The sequence below is a fragment of the Ambystoma mexicanum genome, chromosome 12 (assembly GCF_040938575.1).
Source record: "Ambystoma mexicanum isolate Mex_15411 chromosome 12, UKY_AmexF1_1, whole genome shotgun sequence".
NCBI lineage: Eukaryota > Metazoa > Chordata > Amphibia > Caudata > Ambystomatidae > Ambystoma > Ambystoma mexicanum.
The window spans coordinates 60,146,991-60,172,689 of record NC_090936.1 but is presented as its reverse complement, the minus strand read 5'-3'; the positions used below and the strand labels follow the sequence as shown (position 1 = coordinate 60,172,689).

General features: G+C 47.9%; 1 protein-coding gene across 1 annotated transcript in view; it reads right to left on the bottom strand.

Moving 5' to 3' along the window:
- Positions 1-25,699, bottom strand: part of PDZRN4 (PDZ domain containing ring finger 4) — a 494,262-nt gene that overhangs the window by 24,000 nt on the left and 444,563 nt on the right. The window contains exon 6 of the mRNA XM_069627988.1: positions 24,217-24,318. Within this exon, the coding sequence (XP_069484089.1) occupies positions 24,217-24,318 (102 nt within the window). The remainder of the gene's footprint in view (positions 1-24,216; positions 24,319-25,699) is intronic.

The window sequence follows — 25,699 nt, the reverse complement described above, 5'->3', positions numbered from 1 at the left end:
TTGTTTGTTTGTTGTTTATTTTATTTATAATGCGCTCCAGACCCAGGGGCATCAGGGCGCAGGCAATAAGGATACGTTCAGCTTGGTTACACAGGTACATGAAATACAAAGACATAGATAGGAGCATGAGATACAAAGGTATAAATACAATGTGCATTTCATGAGCGGCTGGATGCAGAGTTAACGCAGTACAGCACAACACAACACAGAGAGGGTGTCCAGAGGGGACTGACACATAATAGGCGACTCAATGTGCGGAGGGATATGCGGGGTGATGGAGCATGTGGATAGTCGACCAGTCTGTCAAGTTCTGTCTGAATTTAGAGAAGGATTGGCGTTCTCTAAGACCAGGGGGTAGGGAGTTCCACGATTGCGCAGCCTTAACTGGGAAGCTGTGACCCCCAATAGTAGAGAGTTTGAGGCGCGGTACTTGGAGGCAATTAGAGTTGGCTGTTCTGGTCGGTCTGAGAGAGGTTTTCCTACTGATTCTGTCAGTGAGGTACGACGTGCTCTATTATTGAGGCACTTGTATATGAGGGAGGCAATTTTAAGTTGGATTTTTATCAAAGGTAGATAACCATTTGTATTTTCTTCTCGTGGAAGAAATGTGTTCATTTCTGTTGACCTTATGTGCTGCTCTCAAGGCATTGTTCTGGAGTACCTGTATTTTTTGGATAATCTGTTTGTTTGCACCAATGTATTGTGCGTTACAGTAATCCAATTTAGAGAGTATGAGGGCTCTGGCGAGCGTGAGGCAGCTGTCAGTGGAGAGGAATTGTTTGCTCGTTCTGATTAGTTTGCACGTGTATGCGGTAGCTGAGGCTAGGGAGTTGACTGGTTTAGTGAAGTTCATGGTAGCGTCCATATAGAAGCCTAGGGTCTTCACTTCCTTTGCTACTTTTATGTTATTTCCATCAATGGTGAAGTTGGCATAATCTGGGCTAAGTTTAGATAGGTGGGTCGGGGTGCCTAGGATAATAAACTCAGTTTTGTCATCGTTCAAACATAGTTCATGGGTGGCCATCCATGACTGAACGATGCCATAAATTCTATTCACCAGAGCCAAATCCACGACGTAATCTCCAGTAAGAGGTAGGAGGATTTGGGCATCGTCTGCATAATTCATGTAGGCGATACCCAAATGGTCCATTTCGTCGAAGAGGGGCTTGGTGAATACATTGTAGAGTGTTGGTGACGCACAGGATCCCTGAGGTACCCCGCAGGTTATCAGGATACGGTCTGCTGATGCCGATGGAGAAAAGACTCTCATGGTCCTGTTGCTCAAGAACGACTCAATCTATGTCATGGCCTCCTTAGAGAAGTGAGCTGCAGAGTCTAGGGGGCTGCATAAGACTTTGTGGTCAACCAGGTCGAATGCAGCCGAGAGGTCTAGTAGGAGGACTAGGGCTGATTGGCCCTTATCTCTGAGCTCATCTATTTGAGTCTTAAGATCAATTAGAGCTGTCTGCGTACCGTGTTGGGGACGGAATCCGGATTGGCGAGAGCCTAGTAGGAGGTTAGATTGCAGGAAGTTCTGTATTTGGATGTAGGCCACTTTATCTAAGATTTTTAAGAGAAATGGCACAGTCGTGATGGGTCTAAAGTTAGTGGGTATGGCAGGGTCCAGGGTTTGCTTTTTGAGTAGTGGTAGTACCCACGATTCTTTTAAATTGTTTGGGGACAGTGCCAGTTGTGAAAGAGGAGTTGATAAGTTTGGTTATAAAGGGCGCGAGTTCTCTCGCAGCATCCTTAATAAGTTGTGGCGGGCATTGGTAACCTTTGCAATTGGATGGTTTGAGTCCCAGTATGACCTTCTCCACCTCAATGACAGAAACTTTAGAGAAGCTGAAGCGAGTTTCATGTTCACCGTGCGGCAGAGGAGCTATACTGTGAGAGGTTTGAGGTGCTAGAAAGGCTTTCTTATGGGCAATTTTAGTTTGTAGGTTGGACACTTTGTTAGTTAAGGCGTGCTGGATGCTGGAGCACCACTTTTATCTTTGGTATAGTTTTCTTGCGGTATGATGGTTTGTGTTGCTGGGATTCCCACTCCACACACCCGCCATTTGCATTGTGTCACGATCCGTAGATAGGGGGATGGGTTAGGTTAGTGAGGAGAGAGGGATACTAAAGGTTAGCTATCCTGTGATCGTGTGTGCAGACTGGAAGCAGCCTAAGCTTTGCTTGTGGGTCTGCTTCAAGGTGTTCTGTACCAAGCGCCTGGATGCCTTTGCGTCCAGAGTGAAGCCGCGTTCATCAGCCAGGAAGAGAGCTCTGTTCATCCCACTGAGAATAGTTGGTACTCACAGTTCTAACCAAACCATGCTAGGGGAAAGAAAGTTCCATGATTGTGGCACAGAATGTGACATAAACTCCCTGTGGCCATCCAAAGAAAAAAGAATTTAGAGCAATTCAGGACAGTCATCAAGGTGTTCTTGATCAACAATGTAAGCGTCCAATTCTTGCCAACCCTTCCAATAGAGGAGACACTGATTAACTTCTCTGTGGAAGGTTTTCCTCCATCAATTAGCCTCATGTAAGTATCCTGAAGTTACTCCCTCACTCACTAGTCACTAATCAATGCTTGTCAGGTCTGAGAGTCATCCAGTGGAGTTCTCTGTTCAAGGTTTCAACCACCATGCACCAGTCTCCACCATGCCATAAGGCCACCCATGGTCTTCTGCGGCCCTTGGGAGGCTTGGATGGTCGAATGGTATCGGCACTGATTGATGAGGGCGCGGGGGGGTCGGCTGGGTAGCTAATATTCATGGAGATAAATCAAGCAATCCCTGTGTTTCATTGGTCCACTGTCTTCCTTCTCCTGCTCCAACCAGTGTGCTTCCACAGTCCCCTGTGTGCCAATTAGGGAACATTTACCTGTGGTAACTATAGCAGCTGGGGAATACACAGAACATGACTGTTTTTGTCTGCAGTCCTTTATAGTGATCACCCCTTCGCTTCCGGGTGGACAAGGGCAGTAACAGCCTTGTGAGGGCTTTGGCGGGGCGCAGGGATATATCCGTCCATCTTTCCCAGAATGCGGGAGTGATCATTATTAGCACTCATGGCCTTCGTCTAGGGTGCTAATATATTTATTTATTGTACAATGGGAATTGAGCACTGCGCTACTCGCGCATGAGAAATTGCCATAAAAAGAGGCCATGAGTCAAAATGGCGCATGTTGTCCCTTTAGTATTTCCTTAACCGAGAGGCTAGGATGAGGGATGGCAAGGGAAGTGAGTGGGGAAGTGATGGCGGGACTCCGGCGAGGGGGCCTGTTACATCGGCCCAAAAAAAAAAACATGGGGAGATGCACCAGTGGCAAGGAGAGAACCCGGACAGATTTCGCCCATGTTCCTGACCTCCTAATTGGTCAGAGCCTCTCCTCTGGGTGGTGATTTGGAAGTCTATTAGAGTATGACTGTTGCACAATGGTCTCGTAGCTCATTTAATCGAAAGAGCAAAAAGAAACGTCTGAAACATACCAGCGAGATTTCAAGCGGCCATCTTTAAATTGCGTGCCAACCTATGTATTGACAGATTTACCCATTTTTCTAGTTTGATTGATTTCTATTGCATACAAACCCTTCACCTTCTTGTAGACCTGCCTAGGCACGGAAAACTACAGCAATATCACTCTGCCCAGAGAAATTGTTGACCTGGTTTCTAAAGATGACCCAACTGGAAGTGATATGAAATGTATTATGACTCATTTAAGGCATGCTAATAGCAGAAAACATTCAGATTAGACTCACCATGAGGCTTGGAAGATGGGTCAGGATATGAGGAGGGACACAAAGCTTGAGGATGTTGTTTGGTTATTTACTCACCCCAAGACTGCCAAGGGTCATGCTAATCCCTATAGCCATTCCCATTCACTTTCTGCCCAAAACACATCTCCCTGGGATCTCTTTGCGCTACCTTTATCAAGCAGTAACATCAAACTGTGTGCTTAAAGTGTCTGCCAGTGTTATTTCAAAGCAGTCTTCTGAGTGTCAAAGGCTAAATTGGAGCTGTAAATCCGCTGCTCGTGTAATTAAAACATCTTAGCCAAGTGTTCCTTCGACCACTTGATTTATTAGCAGTATGCATATCCTTTATTGAAGTTGTGTTAAAAACAAGCACGGGCAAAGCTAACAGGTATTGGACGGACATTTGACAGGCACTGCTAATACATGTTCAGCTACTCTCCCCAGTTTGCAGCTGCTACCATCAATGGCCAGTTTGTACTATTATGGCAGTACCTGGCATATGCCTAGGCGATGCTAACACAAAATCCAAAACATTTGGCATTGCCAATGCTTGTTTTCATAGGCCATGCTTTTTAACTGGAAGCATATGTCACTATAAAATATCCCTCAGTGTCCATTTCTGTACTCTCTCTCTATTAACATAAAACAAAACGACGATTCGTCCAATAGACGGAAAGTCAAGTAGCTATCCTGAACGCTGAATTAAAACAAGTTAGATCAGTGTTATCGGCGGCGTGTCGCTGTCGCTCGGGGAAACCAACCGCTTGATGCCACGTGAATGCGAAACTGGTCGAAAGTACAAGGCATTTACAAAGGAATTAGCCGGTTGACAAGCAGGGTGCTCAATATTGTCTTATTGACGAGTAAAATCAATTGACCAATACTCTCCGCTTAGGGCAGAGGGGCACTGGTTTAAAACAAGCCAAAAGCTGTCATTAAGGCCTCCTTAATCACACAGTTAATAAATCCACCAATACCTGTGTGTTTACTTTTAAGATTTGGAAAAGATTGCGTGACAAAAATTGATAGATAGGGACACCGAAAGATGACGAGTAATGAAAATATAATGATTTGCCGGCAGCTCGTTCATGATGTCGAACCTCAATTAAGAATGCCAGTACTACACGTATCCCCTCAGCGAGTATCCGTCCCTCTAGCGGAGCCAGCCACTGCTGATTGGATGGTGATTACTGTGTTTGTAGAATGACCAACAAAAGATTAAAGAAAAGGATTAAGACGACAACAAATAACCTACAAATATGAACTATTTGTGAATGAAAATATGTAACTCAATAGTTGCTTTGAAGAATATGTTATGATGTAGGAGTCACAGTTTCACCAACCTTTCAGCGCAAACACTTATGATATGAAATGATAGGTTATTTATAACGCACTTAATATCCAGAGGTTTTTAAGCGTGCGGACTCGGGGATCGAACCTGTGGTGCTCCGTGTCGTCTTTCTTCCAAGGCGAGCACGTTGCCCCTGAGCTATCCTCCCGAGACAAATGATAAATATTAGATCTGCGACTCTTCGGTACCACACCAAATACACCTTGCCATTACAGTCTTTTCAGAAAAGGGAACTAATTTATGGTTCCTTATATCAAAAGCATTGCACACATCCACATCTTACATGACATGGCTGATACCTGGAACATCTAGTTTTTAGATTGTATAGTGTAGACTCCAGTTGCAAGAGACTTGGCTAACTTGTAGTTATCTATAGTTACTGCAGCAAAATACCCTGCCTGGTTCTGGGGACCAGCAACTTAGTGAAACAGGGGACTGGGTGCATCTCTGAGCCAGTGGATAATGGGCCTGGGGGTAGTATGGAGAGGAACCCCATGTCACCATGCCTTGGGGCTCGTCATAGGGCAGGGGACAATCACAAGAGGTCAGTGCGAAATAATCTGTGCAACCTTGAACCTCACCACCAGCAGCACCGCAGTACACCAGTGTGGGACAGCCCTGGTAACCATAACCCACCCAAACACCATAGAAGCTCGGAAACATTGACCCTCCCCAAGTTAAAGAGCCTAAAGGCCTCTCCAGTCAGAACCTAGCTTTAGAACTAGAAAACGAATGCGTTGCTCCAGAAGTAGTCAGTTTCACCCACACAACACAACAACTGTAATGTTTACCCTTCTACGGTTACCGGTCAAAGCGTATTAGCAGGAAAGTTAACTCAGAGCCCTAAGGAGGCAACCTTCTGAAACCTGCATGAGATCAAAGACACAGAACGCTTCTTAGTGAGCGCCGGAGTCATGGTCAAATCGAAGCCGCGGGCAGGCACTTTGCAGACTCCCAAAGTCTGCTTCAGAAATAATGTTGCAAGTATGCAGTTTTCCAGCTGCAAAAGTAACTGCGAGTGAAATACTATTACGTGTCCATCATCTCCCGGCAGAGAGTGCACTGCACCGAGATTACAAAGTTCATGGTGTACAGTGAGCCAGCATTCCATACACATTCAGATCAAGACAAGGTTCACCAAGAGTGTTTCCAGCAGCCACTTACACACTGGAGAAACGGAAGACCTGGGGCTTTCCAGGCAGTAAGAGAAAGGGGTAAGTGAATCCCAAGATGGCCGCCGGGCTTGATAAAGGCATTGTTGAACTCTCCCTGCCCAAAGTAAATCCAGGTAAACCTGGAGAAGGAGCCCAATTCCAGCCTGAGCACAATTACAAAACACACAGACAATCATGCAGACAGCCACAGAGGGTGCAGCCAAGGGGGAGGGGCAGAGCCTTTTATAAAGCAGGGACGTCAATCGGTCAGTGTGGGTTGTTGGAGCACGAGGCTGGAGTTTGGAGGGAGATAGAGACTGGGCAGTGTTGGAGTGTCTATATAAGCCTGGAGGCCGATTGCCAATCCCCCTCGGGCGATTCCAGCCTGAGAAGCAGTCGTCGAGATATGGATATAGATGGTGGCCTTCCGATTTGAGCAAGGCCGCTACCGCGTTCATCAACCTTGTGAACACCCGTCGGGCTGAGCTGAGCCCGAATATCAGTACCTTGTGCTGAAAATGTAGCACCATCACTCTGAACATCTGGAACTAGCGGTGGGGCTGCCAGATAGGGACCTGTAAGTATGCATCCTTCAAGTCTAGGGAGCATGTGCAGTCTCCCCCACACAGAGACTCCGCTATCAGAGCTAGCATAACCATGTTGATGTTTTGGAGGTGTAGGGATAGGTTTAGAAAGGACAGTTCCAAAACCACTCGCAGGCCAGCCTGGTTCTTTTTCTGTATCGTGAAAATCCATGAGTAGAAAGCTGAGCCTTGTTGAGAGGGGGGGAACTTCCTCCACTGCCGCACTTTGTACCAGTGAGCGGATCTCAGCGAGGAGTGTTGGTGTCCTGATTTGAGGGAGGGGAGGAGACAAAGGAGGTTCTGTAGGGGTCGGAAGACGAAACCTGTGCAAAACCAAAGAAAGGATCCAGATATCTGAAAATAGAGTCCGCCAGGATTCAGTGTGGAGAGCAGGCCTGCCCCCAACTGGAGAACTGAACACCTTGATGGGGCATCATTGTTTCTTTGGGTCTGAGGCTGGTGCTTGGGAGGGGGACTGAAAGAAGCCCTTGTGTGAAGTGTGCTGATGTTTGCCCTTCTGATGGCTGGGGGACAGGTCTGGGTGCCTTGCCTTCTGATCCTGGAAGCCTCTGAATACGCCAAAGGTCCTTCCTCTGTCCAGCTTGGTTTGGCTTTGTCCAAATGCCCTGGGTGCTGGCTTTGCCAGAATGGCCAGTGATATGGCTGTTTGGGAACTATTTTTCTTTTTGTCTAGTTCCTTGTCTGTAGATGAGTGGACAAGATCTCCCCCCTCAAACGGCTGGTCCAGGATACGGTCTTGCACATCCGTGTTGAACTTTGTGGCTCTAAGCCATGCCATCCTTCTCATATCCGTAGCCAAGCAGATTGCTCTGCTTGCCATGTCGATATGTCCAACAGTGGATTCCAGAAGATCTTGAGCCAGTATTTTGGCCTCTGCCTTGAATGAGGCCCGTTTGTGCACAGGGATATCTGGTAGGAAGTCTGAGATCTCCCTCTATAGCCTCTGGTTTGTGGCGGCTAACATGGCGTCTGCATTCGACTGTCGCAGGTGAGGGTAGCATTTGAAAAAATCTTTTTCCCATATTCTTCTAGCACCTTTTCCTCCTTGCCCAACAAGGCCGAGGTCGAAGTGGAGGACTGGGGCTTCGCATACATGGATGCCGCTGCTATCACTGATGAATGCGGCTGCGGATGCACCAACAGGAGCAGGGAATCCCCTCAGCCTGCCGGTTCCTTGCCACCATTCTCCTGTTGGTGGGTTGTGTTGAGTGAGGCTTCGTCCAACTGTTTTTTGCTAGGGCTTCAACATCCTTCTGAAATGGGATGCCTGATCTGGAGGCCAATGTTACTGTGAGGGCCTCTGTTTTATACCCTGCCACCCCCCCAGGCTGCACCTTATGGGGCTGTGGCATGCCTAGATACCCTGCCAGTCTTGCCAGCCTGTCATGGAAGGCCCTGGCCTATGATGAGGTGTCAGGGTCCTCCTCCTCCTCAGTGTCTGTCAGGTCTGGAGCGCCCAAAGCGGCCTGGTCCATAGGCGGTACAGTCTGAGGTACTGGAGTAGGGTGAGGGTCTGGAGTAGCTGGCAGCGCCACTATGCTAGCCTGCACAGGTACCTGTAACAGTGGAGGAGGAGGCTCCACTGCACACATAGGGGTGGCTTGCTGCCACTGCACTGGGGCCTGAGGCAGCACTGGATCCGGTGGAAACATGTCCTTTATGATGCCCCTTAGAGTGGCGCCATCTGTGGGGATCTCATAAGTCCGAGGAATTTGTCGAAGAACCTGTCCTTATTCTGGGGATGCACGTTCCTGTGTAGCATCTCTGTCCTGCAAGCGGGTATGCCGTGCACCAGGAGACCCGAGGGGTGACCACGGTGGACCATTGCCCACTAGAAGTGGGCTTTGTGCCTTGCCGCCCTTCCGAATTGCGCGCAGGTTCACATGCCGCCATTTTGTCTTGCTGCGCCGCAATTTTTTCCTGCCCCGACACGCCTGGTATTAGGCTTAGACTCCCCCTGCGTGCTGCTCCGGGCAGGTTTATGCTTTTTTGCACCTCAGGCTCCTGCCTGGAGGGCTGCGTGCCATCGGCCCGAGGGCCAGCTGTGCGGTCATGTGCAGGCGCCCCCTCGGACATGGGTCCGGTAGTAGGGCAAAGCCCATTGGGAGATATCCCGGTGACAGAGCCAATAGGCCCCTCAGCAATGGAACCGGTAGGATCAGAGGACCCCTCGGCCGGTAGCTCGATGAGCCCTGGTACCTGAGCTGGTGACAGGGCCTTCCTGGCCCCACCCGCACGACTGTTTCCTGGTAAAGGAATTGCTCTGACGGTGTACTTTGTTAAAGAGAACACTCATCTTAGCCTTTTCTTCCTGCACACATACTCGCTTATGTGCTCCGGGGGAGACCTGGAGAACAGCTCCCTCCACTTGGCAAGCCGGTTCTTAAGGGACCAGGGAGTAAGAGTGTTGCACGCCGAGCAGCCGTCCCAGCCGTTGTTTTCTCCCAGGCAGCATAAGCAGAGCATGTGCAGGTCTGACGTGGGAAAGGGTCCCTCGCAGGAAGGGAACAGACTAAAGTCCGCCTGGGCCGACATGTGCTGGGGAGGGGCGAGACGCCAGAGGCCGTGAGACTGCTACAAAAAAGGGTTGTCCCCAACGTAACTAGAAAAAAGACTGTGGAATTATGAGGAAAAAGGGCCTCAACCACAGCTTTGGTGAAGTAGGTCCACTCCCGTTGACGTGGAAAAGAGGACTGGGTGTGGCGCCAGAGGGCGGAGTCGAGGGAGCGCGTACTCCGGGGCCACGCCCCCACCCACATAGATTTAAAGGGGCATATACCTTTTTCTGGATTTAAATGGTTCCGTTTCCGTCCCTAGCGGGGGACAACCATCCAGTGGTTGTAGATAATACAGAATGGAACAAAACCTGTTTTCTCCAATCCATATTATCTAAGCATTTGCTCCATTTTTTTTGCACTGCTGCAAATGTGAGATAATCTGGGCCCTAGGGGGCAAATAGTGGCAAGCATGCGTAAAGCCATGACATTAAATCAACCTTTGCATAATGATATGATTGCTTATTTATAATGCGCTTAATACCCAGAGGTTTCTAAGCGCGGAACCGGGGATCGAACCTTTGTTGCTCCGTGTCGTCTTGCTTCCAAGGCGAGCACGTTGCACCTGAGCTATCCTCCTGAGCAAAATTGTGTGCATTATTTTCAGCCTGCGCTTGAAGAATTGGAAAGGACCTCTTTTTAGTAATTCAAGTCTGATGGACCATACTTTAGTGGAAAAAGCAGCAAGCCATTGTGAAGACGGAGTAAGACTACATGCATGTACCCAGCAGCAGGCGGGAGGATGCAGTCCTCTCTCTATGACCACTGGTGCCTGACACGCGCTCTGCAGCGAGCTTGTCCCAAACCACACTCCGTAAATCTCAGCCAAATGTCATAACACACCATCGCACTGCCAACCGGAGGCATTAACAGCAACAGGCGGCGCAAACCTCTTCATTCATTCCGGGCCGCGCTTTGATTCAGTGTGACACTGAATTACATTTCCTGGGAATCTGCGGCTGCCACATGCGGACGAGATCAGATCGATATCTCGCGAGATGAATGACAATAAAAGCCATTTTTACGCGACCCGTTGACTGATCGGCGGAAGTGACAGTGTAATGTCCTTTTCTGTGTAGCGGCCCGACGTGAACGGATGGGGCCTGCCTGCCGCTATTGCCCCTTCGCTTGCTCTGATGACCAGCACGACATCTCCCTCACAGAGAACATAAAAAATCTCTTTGCAGCAGAAGCCATTTCTGCAGAAGACCGATATGACTGTCACACAACTTTCAAAGAGAAAGGAAATGATAAGAGCCGGAAATCCTCAGTGACATGACACATGGCGCCTGAGTCTGGTGCCGCTACAAATCGTTACCCTAGCACAGCTTGCTTGTATTTTGAAAGGGCTTGTATTTTTTTTTATATTTGTATGTCCTCAAATAAAATAATGCTACAGCTGTAGTATCTTTAGCACTTCTGCAATTTTTCCCTCGCTTTTCTTGCACTGTCTTCTATGGTGTTGCTTTCGGTCATGTGCTCATTGTGCTCCCACAAAGTCTCTCTCTGCACAACATCCCTGCCTGCTCCACATATTTTGTATCATGTGTTTAATTTACAGAGGGTCTGCAAGCTTTGGCTTTCCATGTGTGTTGGCCTACAACCAGTCCTTTAAGTGAGCCTGGCCCAGCCGGGGTTGAGCCCCGGCAGTCTCCGAAAAGTGCAGCTGAGCCGGGGCTCAGCTGGGGAACCCCGGCTCTGCCACAGCCGCAACCTTGACAGGACATTTGCCCACCGCCATAATGAAGATAGGGAGGAGCAGCTCTGATTTAAAAAAGCGCTAGCGCAACGCTGTGGCTGGCACTTCTGTCAGTCACAGCTGCAGAAAAAGCAAACTGTAACTTCCTCTTGTGACCCTGTGTAAGGGGTCACAAGAGGAAGTTACAGTCCTCAGCCACAAACCAGTTTATTTATTTGTGCAATGTCTGTCGAAATGGACCCGGATTATTTATTGATTTATGCAATGTTTGTCGGATACCTGTATCCTACAAACATTGCATAAATAAATAAATAAATATACAGTTATTCGACAAACATTGCATAAATAAAGAAATGCCCCTTTTAACATTGAAACTATCCCACACAATGCAGAACGGCACCACCCAACTGCTTTCAGAGGAGAGCTGCAGGAGCTCTGCCGGGTGTGGTTCAAGTAAAAGAAAACATTGCTTTTGGTGAACAAAAATCAGCAGGTTTTAAGAATGAGGTTGCAGGACAACCCCAAGGTTTAAACAAATGTCCTGATGCATTCTGGTGGGGGAAGCCTTGATTAATACCCACGAGACGCCATTGAAAATGTGCTATCACTTTGAAAGCCAGATCTGAACTACAATGTCCCGTTTTTGGGCGAGGAGAGTTGGCTCTCATGTGTTGTCTGTTCAGCTCTCCATTTCACTGGGCCACCCATGATCACTCGTTTTTTTTAACCACCTTGATTTTTATAGTAAGCCTCACTCACATACTGCTGGCATTTGTGGGTCTGTATGTATAATGGTAAAGCAAAACTACATGTCCCAGAATCCCAAGTGAAGACTTCTAAAAATCGAGGACTGGCTGATAGTGACGTTCTCCCACATGGGTCTGGTTATGGTAGTGTAGGCCAAAGTGGGCCAGTTTATTGAGCTACTCACTGTGCAGCTGGTAGTTTTGAACAATGTTATTGATCAAACGTGCCTTAAAAAATACGCTAGTGCCAGCATATTTTTATACAAAAATGCCTCCTACGGTAGTACTCACACTGTCATGAAAAGTAACAAATTGCCATTTCTGATTGCCGGCCACTTTCATATTGGTGCCTGTGACATTTTTATATGTCTTTTTTTAGGCCCCGCCCATCATGTCTTAGACCACACCCACCAAACCCCCAAATGAGGGCCCCCCTCAATTTCTACCCCACTTAAAGCACTGGCTACAACTCACATCGGCCCTAGTTGGCACAGTTAACGGGAGTCAAACTTCAAAACAACTAGAGAGTAGCAGTTTTCTGACGGCGGTTCTAAAGAACGTTAGATCAGCAACCTGTTGCGAATATGAAAAGAGGAACACGCATCGGAAACCTCCTGTAGGAGCTGCAAACTGGGATGGCGCAAAACTGTTTACTACCTAACGTCAAATGATATGCGTTTCAGAATGGCCACGCTCTACACACCATACTGAAAAAATACATTGTAGGGCCATAGTACAATGTCGGGGGCACTACCAAGGAAACTGAGGACAATGGTAGGGTGCCCCACAGAAGCTTGCCCATTGGTTGACGGGTCCTCCTGCTAATTGCTTCCTTCGTCCTTTGGCCATCTTGTCTCACAAGTCAATGGATCGCTCCTCTGTATACTTTCCTCTGTCTTGACCACCTGGGCAAGGAATGTGTTTGGGGTGGGGGAGTGTAAAGACGCCGGAGGGGGGTGTCTGTGCTTCTGCTCTCTATGTGGCAGAGGAGAGGCACAGAGGACCCCAGCCAAGATTCTCTATTATTGGTATCGTGGTCGAGCAATCGAGGCCTAGCTTCTCAGGAGATGATGCAGGCTGGTTCTTAAGTACAGTGCAGTCCCCAAGCACCCACAAAGGAATGCCCGCACACTGTATCGGTTAAAACACAGTCTTTATATAATTAATATTCAAAGGTATATACAAAATTACGATAACGCACTGTGTGCTTGGAAAATCAACAATGGTAAATATATACAGTTCTAAAGTGGTACCCCAACGATTATTAGATCTCTTTAAAGTGCATCAACTATACGGTCAAAATGTCACACAGATCAATAAAGAGGAAACCAGCAGTAGAGAGAGGAAGGAAAGCAAGATGGTTGAACAATTGGAAGAATACTGGTCACTACCGTTAAACACAGCTCTGTGTGGAGATCCCCCCACCTGGGCAACCTGCAGAATAAAGATACAAGCCCAGTCCATATATTGTTCACACTAGACTTCCCAACAGTTCTGCAACCCCAAAGTAACTGACTTTGTAGCGTTCTTCGTTGGAGAATCGACGGCCCTTCTTGAGTGCCTTCCCTTTAAGGCAGGAGTCACGGGTCGTCAAACGTCCGACGGGGAACAGGTTGAGCTACGATGGTGAAGTGGCAGTGTCGTTCCTAGAGAGGCTCGTTGACGGGGAAGCGTAAACGTCCTGCAAGGAAGAGGCGTGCGGAGCACCTCAGTGTCGATAGTTCTGGACCGCAAAGAGTTTGAAGAACTGTGGCCCAGCAAGGGCGTTGAGTCATTGGCGTCTGTCGTCTTTGGGTGGCGAGAAACCCACCGGCGGATGCTCCTCGGCGCGTCGACGGTCAGACTTTCTACAGCAGGATACAGCAGCGATGATACGGACGAGAGCGTCCTTGGATCAATGAAGTTCTTAGGCAAACGGGAGCACGGCAGCTCCAGTCGGCGGTCGTCGACAGTGGCGGACAACAGTCCGGACGCTTCTCCTTGTGATTCCGCGGCGGTCCCCTTCTCGGGTCGGCAGCCTGTTGAAGGTCTGTCTACCAGGGAGCTTTGGCAAAGATCTGCTGGTACACGATGGTCATTCTTAGCTTGGGAAGAGGGCGCCTTACCAGGTCCTCTCAGGGTCAGTTCTTGGAGACACAGCAGCTTTCAGATTGTGAAGGAGAGCAACCACACTTTTTCTCTTCCAGCAGGGCTTCAAGGTCAAGCCTCAGTTACTCCAGTTACTCGTCGTAGTGGACTTCAGCTTCTGAACATGATTCCTAGCAGTGAGAGGTCCCCAGATATACTGTTGATCTCCCATTCATTCCGCTGGGTCACACTCAAGCATCCAATCACAACTAGGGCATTCAGGCAGCCAGGCAGCCAATCAGGCACATGGTGCATTCAGGCCATTCACTTCTCTCCAGACACTCACAACAAGTTATGTGTATTGGAACAAGTACCCAGCCATTCAACACTCCACTCTGCATTCATACCGGTTTCGGGCAGGGCTGTCTCAGTCATTGTGTCAACCACCAGATACTAGACACCCACAACTCAGAATGCGTATTCGTCACACACTCCATTCACTCAGGTCCCACCCACAGGTGTACCCACAACATACGGTCGTTGGGAAGGCTCTAGCCAGTCTGGTCAGCACTTCCCCACACTACCATATATGGAACTTCCACCCAACAGCCAGTCAGGGGGAAGGGACAGAGTCAGGGCTTCCTGGGACTTTGGGAAGATCAAGGTAACAGGCGATGGAAGGCAAGAGGCCATGGGGGCCATTTTGTCTCCATCAGGAATCTACCGATTCCAATGACAGGGCCTGGGCATCATAAAATGGAGGACGCTCAGGGCACTAGTCAATTCAGCACGGAGCTGCCACCAGCCCGTACCCTGCTCTGTGGGTCACACACAGGTGCCCAAAAACATACACTAGGGGCACAGGGTTGCACCCCTACCCATGGGTGCCATAAGGGTATCCCATGGGTCTGTTCACCAAAACCAAAGGAGAGAGCTGCACCGCCAGGAGTCCCACATGAACTCCTGCGCGGAAAACACGACAGAACACACAATAAAAAGCAGTAAAGGACAAGGATACGGAGGCCCTGTCCCTCCGATGCATTTCCAGCATCACAGGGAGGGGTGTGAATTGTATATCTAGTCTTCAGAAGACTGGAGATCCCTAATGTTTGACATATGTCAAAATCTTTCAGACTTCTATTTATAAGTGACCTACTTTGGAGAGAGCAAGAGTTTTTGCCAAAAGAAAGCTTGTCAATTTCCAACTACGGGGGTCACATGACTCATGTAGAGATTTTCACGTTTTGCCCGCGGCAATACTGGGAGCCAGTCCGTGTCCTAACCGAAAACATGCACTGTCCCCTTTTTTAGGAATCCGAACGTGTAACGCTTGCATATTGGGCGTATTTGGACGGGGATGCCAAATTTGTAGGAAGTCGTGGAATTGGGCTTTTGGAAATGTCTTTCACTGGAACAAATAGAATATTTTTTCAGAACATAAGTTGCAATAGCAGCTGAATTTCAAAATATGTAGATTGTTTTGCATTTTACAAAATAGAGCAGGCTAGTAAAAGTCCCCTTCTCCGAACGGATTCTGTACACAGACAAGATAACACTCTCATCAATTGTTAAAAATCAATGATCCTGTAGGCCACTGTTCTGATTCGCTTATCACTTGATGTGCTTTGCACCCTGATGTAAACTGCACTGAGAATGCACGTGTGGCTGGCTGACATACCCCGGAGCAGACGTTGGGATGGAGGCGAGAGTTGGCATGCTGCTGCATAGTAGGACCTTCTGTGCTCTCTCCCCACCTGTCACCTCACCCTGGCATGGTGCAGTTCATTGCAGTTGCATTGCAGTGCAGATATCTCTGAAACCATGCACCCTAGGGCCTTGAAACGTGGTTTTGTTTGTCGTGTAAGGACTGGTCTACTACGACCACATTGAAGGGGAAAGGGGTGGGTTGTCCAAATGCCATCTAGGCAGTATTGTCTGGCGAGTCCTTGCAGGTTACTATGCAACATTTGGTGCAGATTGGTGAAACGATGTGTAATTGTATAAGGAACAACACTTGGCCACAAACCCACACATTTTCACTTTTCAAAATATAGATATGATCTCTGTTGACTTCAAACCATCAGTGAAAGGCATCCACCGTATGACATTTCTAATACCTTGTGTGTTGCAATAAAGAAATTATACCAGCGATCATCTTTCTAAAAGGTTGACGTAAAGGCTGCTTCTTCAAAATATCAGAATTATTGCAACATCAACTTTAATGTGCTGATAAACTACCAATGGCATTGATTTGGGTTCTGAGGGGCAGATTAAAGGCCCCCTGCCCCGGGTGTTAAAAAGGGACTAGAATAAGACATGTAGGCGCTACAGCAGGCAGGAAGCAGAGGTGCTACTCGTAGGTCCCTGTGGAAACAGGGAGACCGCTACTAGACTGAGGTATTTTGCAGGCTGACAGCTGTCCAGCAGATGTTCTGGGAGATACAAGGGACCAGTGATGTGAAGGAGGTGGAGGCCACATCAGGGGTGTACCAAAGAAACCTGGGGGGAAGTGGAAGCCCTTCCAAGAGTCTCCAGAGCCAAGACTAGTCTAAGAATGACAGGCCCTTCGGAGAAGGGGCATAGTAGCATCTGCCTTGCCAGGACCCACATTATGTGGCAAGAAATACACTTTACATCCAGAGAAGATGAAACTGGGGAGGCAGAGGAAAGTGGGCCACCAATCCAACCCCCAAGGCAAGGGAAGGAGCGAGTAACCTGGCCTAGGAGAAAGTGGAGTGAAGAGGAGAAACAGAACAACTGTGGAAAAAGTCTGGGTAAAGCCAGAAGAACTGACAGTGGAATGTTGAGAAGGAATTAGGAGGCCGTGGAAATGGTCTGTATGAAACCAGAAGAGTAAACAATGGAATGATGAGCAGAAACAGAGGGAAGATGGAAAAGGTCTGGTGAAAGCAGTAGAGCTATGAGACAGAAGAAGAGGACCAGATTGTCAATGGTCCCTGCACGGGATTGCCAGGGATAATCCGTCAATTCTTTGTTCATAGATTGCAGCTGGACACTGATGGGGTAGGTTTGCGGGGCTTCGTTGGCCAATCACTAAGAACATTTCCTTTGAAGCATAGGGTTAGCTAGGAGGCTAAATTACTTCTTAAGAGTAGGTTTGGATTTATATGTTGGCCAAGAGCTTTGGACTCTTGTATGGAAAAGCTGGGGTTAGCAAGATGTGCATGAGGTTACTAATGAGAAAACTAAAGGTAGACAAAAAAAACATGTTGAGCCAGTGATGGCTGAAACGGCAGCTGTTCGTGAAGGGAGACACTAAGAGTGAACAGTGAACACCCCATGATTCGGCAGCTGCTGGTGAAGGGAGACGCTAAGAGTGAACACCAGATGATTTGGCAGCTGTTCATGAAGGGAGACGCTAAGAGTGAACACCCGATGATTCGGCAGCTATTGGTAAAGGGAGACGCAAAGAGTGAACACCAGATGATTCTGCAGCTGTTGGTGAAAGGAGACGCTAAGAGTGAACACCAGATGATTCGGTAGCTGTTGTTAATGGGAGACCCTAAGAGTGAACACCAGATGATTCGGGAGCTGTTGGTGAAGGGAGACGCTAAGAGTGAACACCCGATGATTCGGTAGCTGTTGTTAATGGGAGACCCTAAGAGTGAACACCAGATGATTCGGGAGCTGTTGGTAAAGGGAGACGCAAAGAGTGAACACCAGATGATTCTGCAGCTGTTCGTGAAGGGAGACGCTAAGAGTGAACACCAGATGATTCGGCAGCTGTTGGTAACGGGAGACCCTAAGAGTGAACACCAGATGATTTGGGAGCTGTTGGTGAAGGTAGACGCTAAGAGTGAACACCAGATGATTTGGCAGCTGTTCGTGAAGGGAGACGCTAAGAGTGAACACCCGATGATTCGGTAGCTGTTGTTAATGGGAGACCCTAAGAGTGAACACCAGATGATTCGGGAGCTGTTGGTAAAGGGAGACGCAAAGAGTGAACACCAGATGATTCTGCACCTGTTCGTGAAGGGAGACGCTAAGAGTGAACACCAGATGATTCGGCAGCTGTTGGTAACGGGAGACCCTAAGAGTGAACACCAGATGATTCGGCAGCTGTTGGTGAAGGTAGACGCTAAGAGTGAACACCAGATGATTCTGCAGCTGTTGGTGAAGGGAGACGCTAAGAGTGAACACCAGATGATTCGGCAGCTTTTGCTGAAGGGAAACGCTAAGAGTGAACACCAGATGATTCAGCAGCTGTTGGTAATGGGAGACGCTAAGTGTGAACACCAGATGATCCGGCAGCTGTTTGTAATGGGAGACCCTAAGAGTGAACACCAGATGATTTGGCAGCTGTTGGTGAAGGGAGACGCTAAGAGTGAACACCAGATAATTCTGCAGCTGTTCGTGAAGGGAGACGCTAAGTGTGAACACCAGATGATTCGGCAGCTGTTTGTAATGGGAGACCCTAAGAGTGAACACCAGATGATTCGGCAGCTGTTGGTGAAGGGAGACGCTAAGAGTGAACACCAGATGATTCTGCAGCTGTTCGTGAAGGGAGACGCTGAGAGTGAACACCAGATGATTTGGCAGCTGTTTGTGAAGGGAGACGCTAAGAGTGAACACCAGAGGATTCGGAAGCTGTTCGTGAAGGGAGACGCTGAGAGTGAACACCAGAGGATTTGGCAGCTGTTTGTGAAGGGAGACGCTAAGAGCGAGTACTGTCACTGTTATGTACCAAACTCACCTTTTTTCTATTGGTCCATTGAATGAGGGGGGGGTGGAATTGAGCCTTTTCCTCTCTGATAGAGCACCAGGCGATGGGAGAATCGTCACTGCTCTGCAATACTAGGAAGCGTCAGCTGAGAATCGAGTCCTTTAGAAACAGACGGAGAGGGTCACATCTGCTTGGGATTGGTGCAAAACTCTCTCACTCGCATGAGTGCCAACACACTCCACCGCCAAACTCAAACTTCACCTATAGGCCTAATGGAATAAAAGAGTATTGCCTTGTCCACGTGGAGCTAAGCACAGATACACTGCGCTCTAAGTTTAACAAGGGTGGGCAGGTTTATTAGCTGAATGCCAGGGTTGTGATATTTTTAATGTAGCTCACTATGCTCCAATTGGCCTCTATGCATGAAGCCTGGATCGGCGCACAGAAGAAGACGCACCATTGCGTGGGATAGGTTGAGTAAGCTGTAATACTGCAAGTAATAGACTCAGCTGAACCCTGAGCCAGAATCAATCTCTGGCATGATCCGCGGTGTAGGCATATATTCTCTGGGCACACTCAAGGGATGCGCAGTGCCCGTAGATATCATGCCCTCGCTGTCATGCCAATCCCTTCCGGAGATACATGGAGAAGGTTTCCCCACCAACCTGTCGCTGAAACACAGAGTATGGTTCGCTTTCACTGCGGCAGAGCAGCACCCACTCCTTCTGGAGAAGGGATCCTGTGTGCTCTTGGGAACGCATGGTAGAATATAATGTGTCCTTTATCGACCTTGCAAAATGCACAACTATAGCCTCAGAGTAAAGGGGGAGTTAGGACAGGATCCTTCAGTGGATACAAGCAAGACCCTTTCTCCTCCTGACCCTCCTATCCTGTCCTGAAAACACTGTAACCTCTTTTTCACCTTTGAAGTTTCTAAAGTGCTCTGAGACCCTCTGGGTAAGGCCTGTGCTCTATTAAGGTTTACGTAAAAACAATGTGCTGAAATCAGAGTAGAGCTTCTTCAAAGAATGCCTGCGTTCAGGTCGTCGACACGGCATGCAGCCCGCTTCCCAGGACCGATGAAAGAGTGAAGGCAAAATCTGCTTTTATAAAGTCAAATTATAAGATTGCATGTTATTCATGGCACGCTTAATACCCAGGGGTTTCAAAGCGCAGACCGAAAACCTGCATTGCGCCGCGTTGTCTTGCTTCCAAGGCGAGCGCGTTGCCCCTGAGCTTTCCACCCGAGCATTAACTCAAACAGAGGCTTAGCCATGTTCCCTAACATTTCCCTAGGAACGATGACCCCTCATTGAAACAAACTGATAAAGGGGAAGAAATCAGTGCAGCAGTGTGGCTGGACAGCTTTCCGAAAAAGCCCTGAATGACAAAAGGCCATGGTTAATCCCTCAACCTCCTGCAGTTCAGGAAAAGGCTGAAAACTCTTGTTTAGCTCCTACTGCTAGTACGGTCTGGACCGGGTTTTCCATCCTGCCTGGACCCTTGTTTGTTTCTACCTTGAGCGCTGAGAAACCATTATTTTGTAGCAGCACTTACCGGCGCTGCTGAAATGGGAAGTTAGAAACATTGCAAGATGATGTAGCAGAGAAAAGTGAGAAGATAGTGGAATCGTGAGACGCGGACGGCGGCGGCGGTGGAGGAGGATGCAGGAGAAACGGTAACCGCAGGGATTGTGTGAACGGGAGGGAGAATACGGCACATTGTATGTGGGATGAGAGAAGCAAGTTCACACGATGACAAGTTACTTGATGTACAGTTAGGGCAGAAGGAAACAGGGCCAGTAAGCGGTAGAAAGTAGAAAGAGCACGGGCACTCCAGCACTTGCCCCCCCCCACCGCCTCCCTCATCCCTTCTCTCTCTCTCTCTCTCTGCACTTGCACGCTCTGAATGCTCACAAGGCCTAGTACGTTCATCATTATTTTCCATTTTATCAATTGTTTTTCTATCCCATGTTCCCTCCTGTTGCCCTGTGGGCGCTTTGAAACACAATGTACTTTGGTGTATAAGCACGTAATAAATAAACAATAAATAAATGCAGATTGTATGAATGGGATGCATGCACTTGGCAAATGAGGAGCTCTATCGCTCCATAGTCACCGAATAGCAGCCCCTCGTGACCTGTAGCATCCACATCGAAAAATTCAGCCTGGAAATTGTTACGAGTAGGACTCAACCGTAACTTTATTGAAAACGTGGTGTGACAATCCTTTCCTGGGTGAAGTTACAGGTGAACAATCACAGGCACCCTGCCTATCGCTACTATTAAATTAAGCGTTTCAGCAAGGCAGAAGCAGGCACCAGGGCCTGCCTGAAATGGTGCTTTAGAATCGAGCTGAAGACTGAACTCGGAGACAGATGTCTGGACCTTTAGCAAACACGACTGCTTCTATGGTATTAGCCTATTTGACCTAAAACAATTGACCTAATGACCAATTTGATCGAATTTTGCATGGGTGATTTGACCTTCGGGCCAATTTGGTCGCATATAGTGCAAAATACCAACTCTAGAGAGCGGGGGTTGCAGGTGTGTCCCCCGCTCCCGATGTTTGATATTATGCAATTTTGGGGGTGCAGGGGTGTCCCCGCTTCCTTAAAATTGGAGGCAGGGGACAACAACAAAAACTGTGCATTTAAATTGGGCCCTTACTGACACGTTCTATATAACCGCGCCAGTACCACCCGTATCCATGTCTTACCCGTTGCACCATCCCCTCCTAGCTTGAACATATCAGTGAGGGTGGCATGGAGCCGCCAGTGTTCTACAGTATGTAGCACCTGTGCCACCTTCTCACCCAATCTGCTGGCCAGCCCGTCTTCTCTGCACGAGCCTGGCATGTGCATGGCATTAGCATAGGCTTACGCAGGGCTCCTGTTTATGGTGCGTGATAAGTTGTCAGGGACGTCATTTGGGGGTCGGCAGAGGTCGCAAGTGCGACCTCTGTGGTCTCCCTTGCGACCTCTGTGGTCTCCCTTGCTACCTCTAATGCAAGCTCCTGGGCTGTGGCCAGCACCACGTGGCTCTTTAATTGAGTGGCTGCTTTCTTGTTCGGGCCCCTTAAAATAGAAGAAAAATAAGAACATGGGGGTCACAAGTCTAACACTTTCAGCACTGACCCTAAATAAGAAAGAATCGGAATGCCAAAAATTGTGTCTTTCTGGAATTCTATACAATAATTGCTAGACTCATTAAAGGTTTATTTCAGGCACACTTCAGGGGGTCAGTCACTGATTTAGTCTGTTCTCAAACGCCTCAACTCAGCCCTTCATCCTTCTGAGGTCGATAAATGGGTACCAACACAGGTTGGGTGATATTGGGTTTATATTTATTCTATGTAGCGCTTAAGCTTAAGTGCTATATAATAACACATCATTATCATTTGGTCATGGACGTCTGCTTGCAATCACAGTAATTTGGTAATATGGGCCTATACACACTGATCATAACGATGCATATGGAGATCCATTCTTGTATGAAATGTACATCACATTATAGTTATATCGCAACCATATTTTTTCGTAGTGTACAATGCTATGTGATGCCACTTCCTGTTTAGTCAACGGGTGAAAGGTCGTGTTCCATCGCTTCCCGCGATATCACTTTGGGGTGGGGGTCAAATGACATCACTTCCGGTGATGTCATCAGGGGGTCAAGGGTCGTGTGATGTCACTTCCACTACCCCTGGCATTTTGGTGAAATGACGTCCCTGTAAGTTGTCATGGTAACAAATACTGTATGCTTAGCTTTGCTTTCCGGGCATTCAGCTTTTGCAATGTGAAGCAAAACCAACCAAAGTCGGCCACCATGGAAATAAGAACAGGTGCTCTGTTCCATTTAGGAGTCGGAGTCCCTTTTCCATGGAGGTGTTGCAAAATGCAGAAGCCTTGAAGAGCCAGGGAAGGGACAAAGAAGATTCCTGGGACACTGGCCAGCAGAAGCAAGCATTGCGTGATGGCATGGGAAAGGCACTACCGTAGTTGTATTAATTGGCCCCTGATGGTAGCAGATGCACATTGGGCAAGTACCTGAGCATCTAATAGCAGTGCCTGGCAAATGCCTAGTACATACACACAAGTCAAAACTGTTGACTTTGCCAATGCTTGTTTTTAACAGGGCTTCAGTGAAGGACACTCACAGTGCTTATAAATCGAGTGGCTGGAGGCAGGCCTGATTAAGACATTTTTATTACACCAGTAGCAGGTTTACAGCTCCAATGAATTCCTTAACTTTCAGATGACTGCTTTGAAAAAACACTTGCAGGCACTTCGAGTGCAAAGTTGGATGGAAAGGCTAGATTGCATTGAGCTCAAAGAGTTCCCATGAGGAAGTGTTTTGGCCGAGGAGGGGCAGGAACTGGGTGGGAATGACCCCAGGGATTAGCATGGCCGTGGCCAGGCAAAGGGTGGACAAATAACCAAACAACCTACAAGCTGTGTGTCCATCGTCATATGCCATGTCTCCCTCTCTGTACTCTAATGCAATAGTTTTGGCTTATAGGTGGTGCATGCGCCACCTAATAGCCTAAACTAAAAAGGCACATAAATGAAAGAACAAAAAGAGGGGAGGTACACTGAACCCAAGAGATGGTGCTGAATGCAGCTAATACTGGTGGTTAATGCCTGCATTCCAAGCTATCTGATTGGCCCCAACCATCTCTCTGGTGCTATTATCATAAAGACAATTGAATGTAAGGTTTCCATGGATACCTGCACACGCTAAAATGAACACATAATAACATCTAAAAATAAATGAGACGTGACTTTTCAAAGTAGACAGATTTAACATGTTTCACACACCAACCCCACAGTTTGGAGTTATCAGGGCATGTTGGGACGTCATAGCTGTAACTCAACTAGCAAAGTGCAATGTGCATAGGCGTGTTGCAAATGCAATATCATATCATTACAGACATCTGAGCTAAGAAATGAGTGACTCTTCATTTTATGTGACTCCATGCACCCCAGTGCAAAGGGAAGCACCTTTTTCTAGGACCTACCTTTGAATTAAAGGAACACAACCCAAATGATTCCTGAAGCCCCAGGCTTGCTATCGCACTCAGGTTTTTACAAATGAACAGAAACGTGTAAACACCAAGAGAGTGACTACCCATTTTGAAAACCAAGCTTGGGTTTGCAGGCGTCACATTTCTCTGCGTCCCTCTCTCACACACGTCCCCTGTAGTCTCCTGCAAGTGGCGGGGGTACCTGGATGAGGCTGTGAGCACTCCGGTACTCACTGGGTGCTGGTAAACCTAGAATGTGGTAACTGGGGAGAAAGGACCAAACACACTAGCTAATGCAGGGCCAGATATGTACAGCCATCTCAAACATGGCTGCTCTTGCATTCTGCATAGCCTGACATCTAAACATTGGTGAGCTGGGTTGCACTTATAAAAGGTTCCTTGCATAGTGAGAATCCTTAGTTTAAAATTGCATATTGGTGGTGCCAGTCCAGCAACATGTAATGATAGTGGATTTTGTTTGTGATGGCCCTAGAACTCTTTGGCAAGGTTTTATAGTATGTGCCCTCCAGGAGAACCTTCAATGCGTTGACGTATCCCCGGGCTCCATTGACTTCACATACTAACCTGCATCTCCGGTCGTGCTAACAGCAACACTATTTTTTTGCTCTCTTCGCTGGAGAGCAACGCCACGGCCTCCTCCCGGTTCTGAACATCTTGGCCATTTATCTGGAAAACAAACGCAATGGCCCATTAGTTCCCATTCCCGCCAAGCAACGCGCAGTCAATGGCCAGTCCCGGCTCGTTTGGGGCAAACGTATGGACAATGAAACTCCCACCATGGACCCATCCTCGGCCTCCTCAGCGGTAAGTGCCTCCACTCAATTATGCGCTTTACTGTAAGAGCAGCATCGATCGCTGAAGGATGGCGGACATCGGAGGAAGCAGTTATGTTCATAAATGTCCACCCGGCGCCCTGGCAACATACATCTAGCAACACAATTAACCAGCCCCTGACAGGTGGCGTCCATCTTTCTCCGTCCGGAGTAATGGAAGTGTCACTCTGAGATAATAGCGCTGGTAGAGGCAAGACTGGTAAGACCAGCGCAGCGATCAGTCACGACGCGCCGTCGCGCGGAGCCAATTAGGAGTCTGGGATATCATGCCTTGCCAGGCGATACTCACAGACTGATCCTCGTTATTTCATTTAATCAGGGTGCATTTCGTTACATTTCATTGCTCATAAACCTAGACACACAATCCCCTTTCGGATAATAAGGTTGCAAAACCGAACACAAATTCACATTTACTCGACAGCGCACAAAGAATGTGAATTTTGATGTTACTGTCGGAATATTATAAGGATCCACCATTTTGATACTTTTAAATAAATGACAGTAGAATGTGACACTCAGAAAAGCACACTGCCAAGCACTGAGCTATGCAGAGATAATAAATGATCTTTGTTTTAACGAGACACGTAGTGCTAGAGTACAGTTGACAAATGGACGAGCAACATGGCTGCTTCATATCTGTGCAGGCAATTGTCAAGATCAGTTTTAATTTCATGAGGGATCTTGCAATGTTACAGGAAAAAAGGCCATGCTTTGCTTTATTAAACAATCAGATGAGTCAATGCAAAAATCTACAATGCAATCCATACTCCACTGTACACAGACAAAGAGAGACAGAGAAAAAATAAGAGAGAGAAAGACAGTGAGTGTGTGTAAGGGGGTGGGACAGAGAGAGGGGGGGAGGGAGGTAGAGAGAGAGAAAGAGAAAGAGGGGGAGAGAGGGAGAGGGAGAGGGAGACGGAGGGAGAGGGAGAGAGAGAGTGAGAGAGGGAGAACGAGGGAGAACAAGGGGGAGACAGAGGGGAAGAGAGTTGGGGAGAAAGAGGGGGAGAGAGAGGAGGGAGAGGGAGAAGGTGGAAAAGAGAGAGAGGAGGAGAGGAATGTAGAGAGAGAGAGAGCGAGAGACAGGGAGAGAGAGAGAAAGCGAGAGGGAGGGCGAGAGGGAAGAAAAGAGAGAGAGAGAAAGAGAAACAAAGAGAGGGATAAAGAAAGAGATATAAAGAACGAGAGAAAAAAGAGAGACAGGAAGAGAGAAA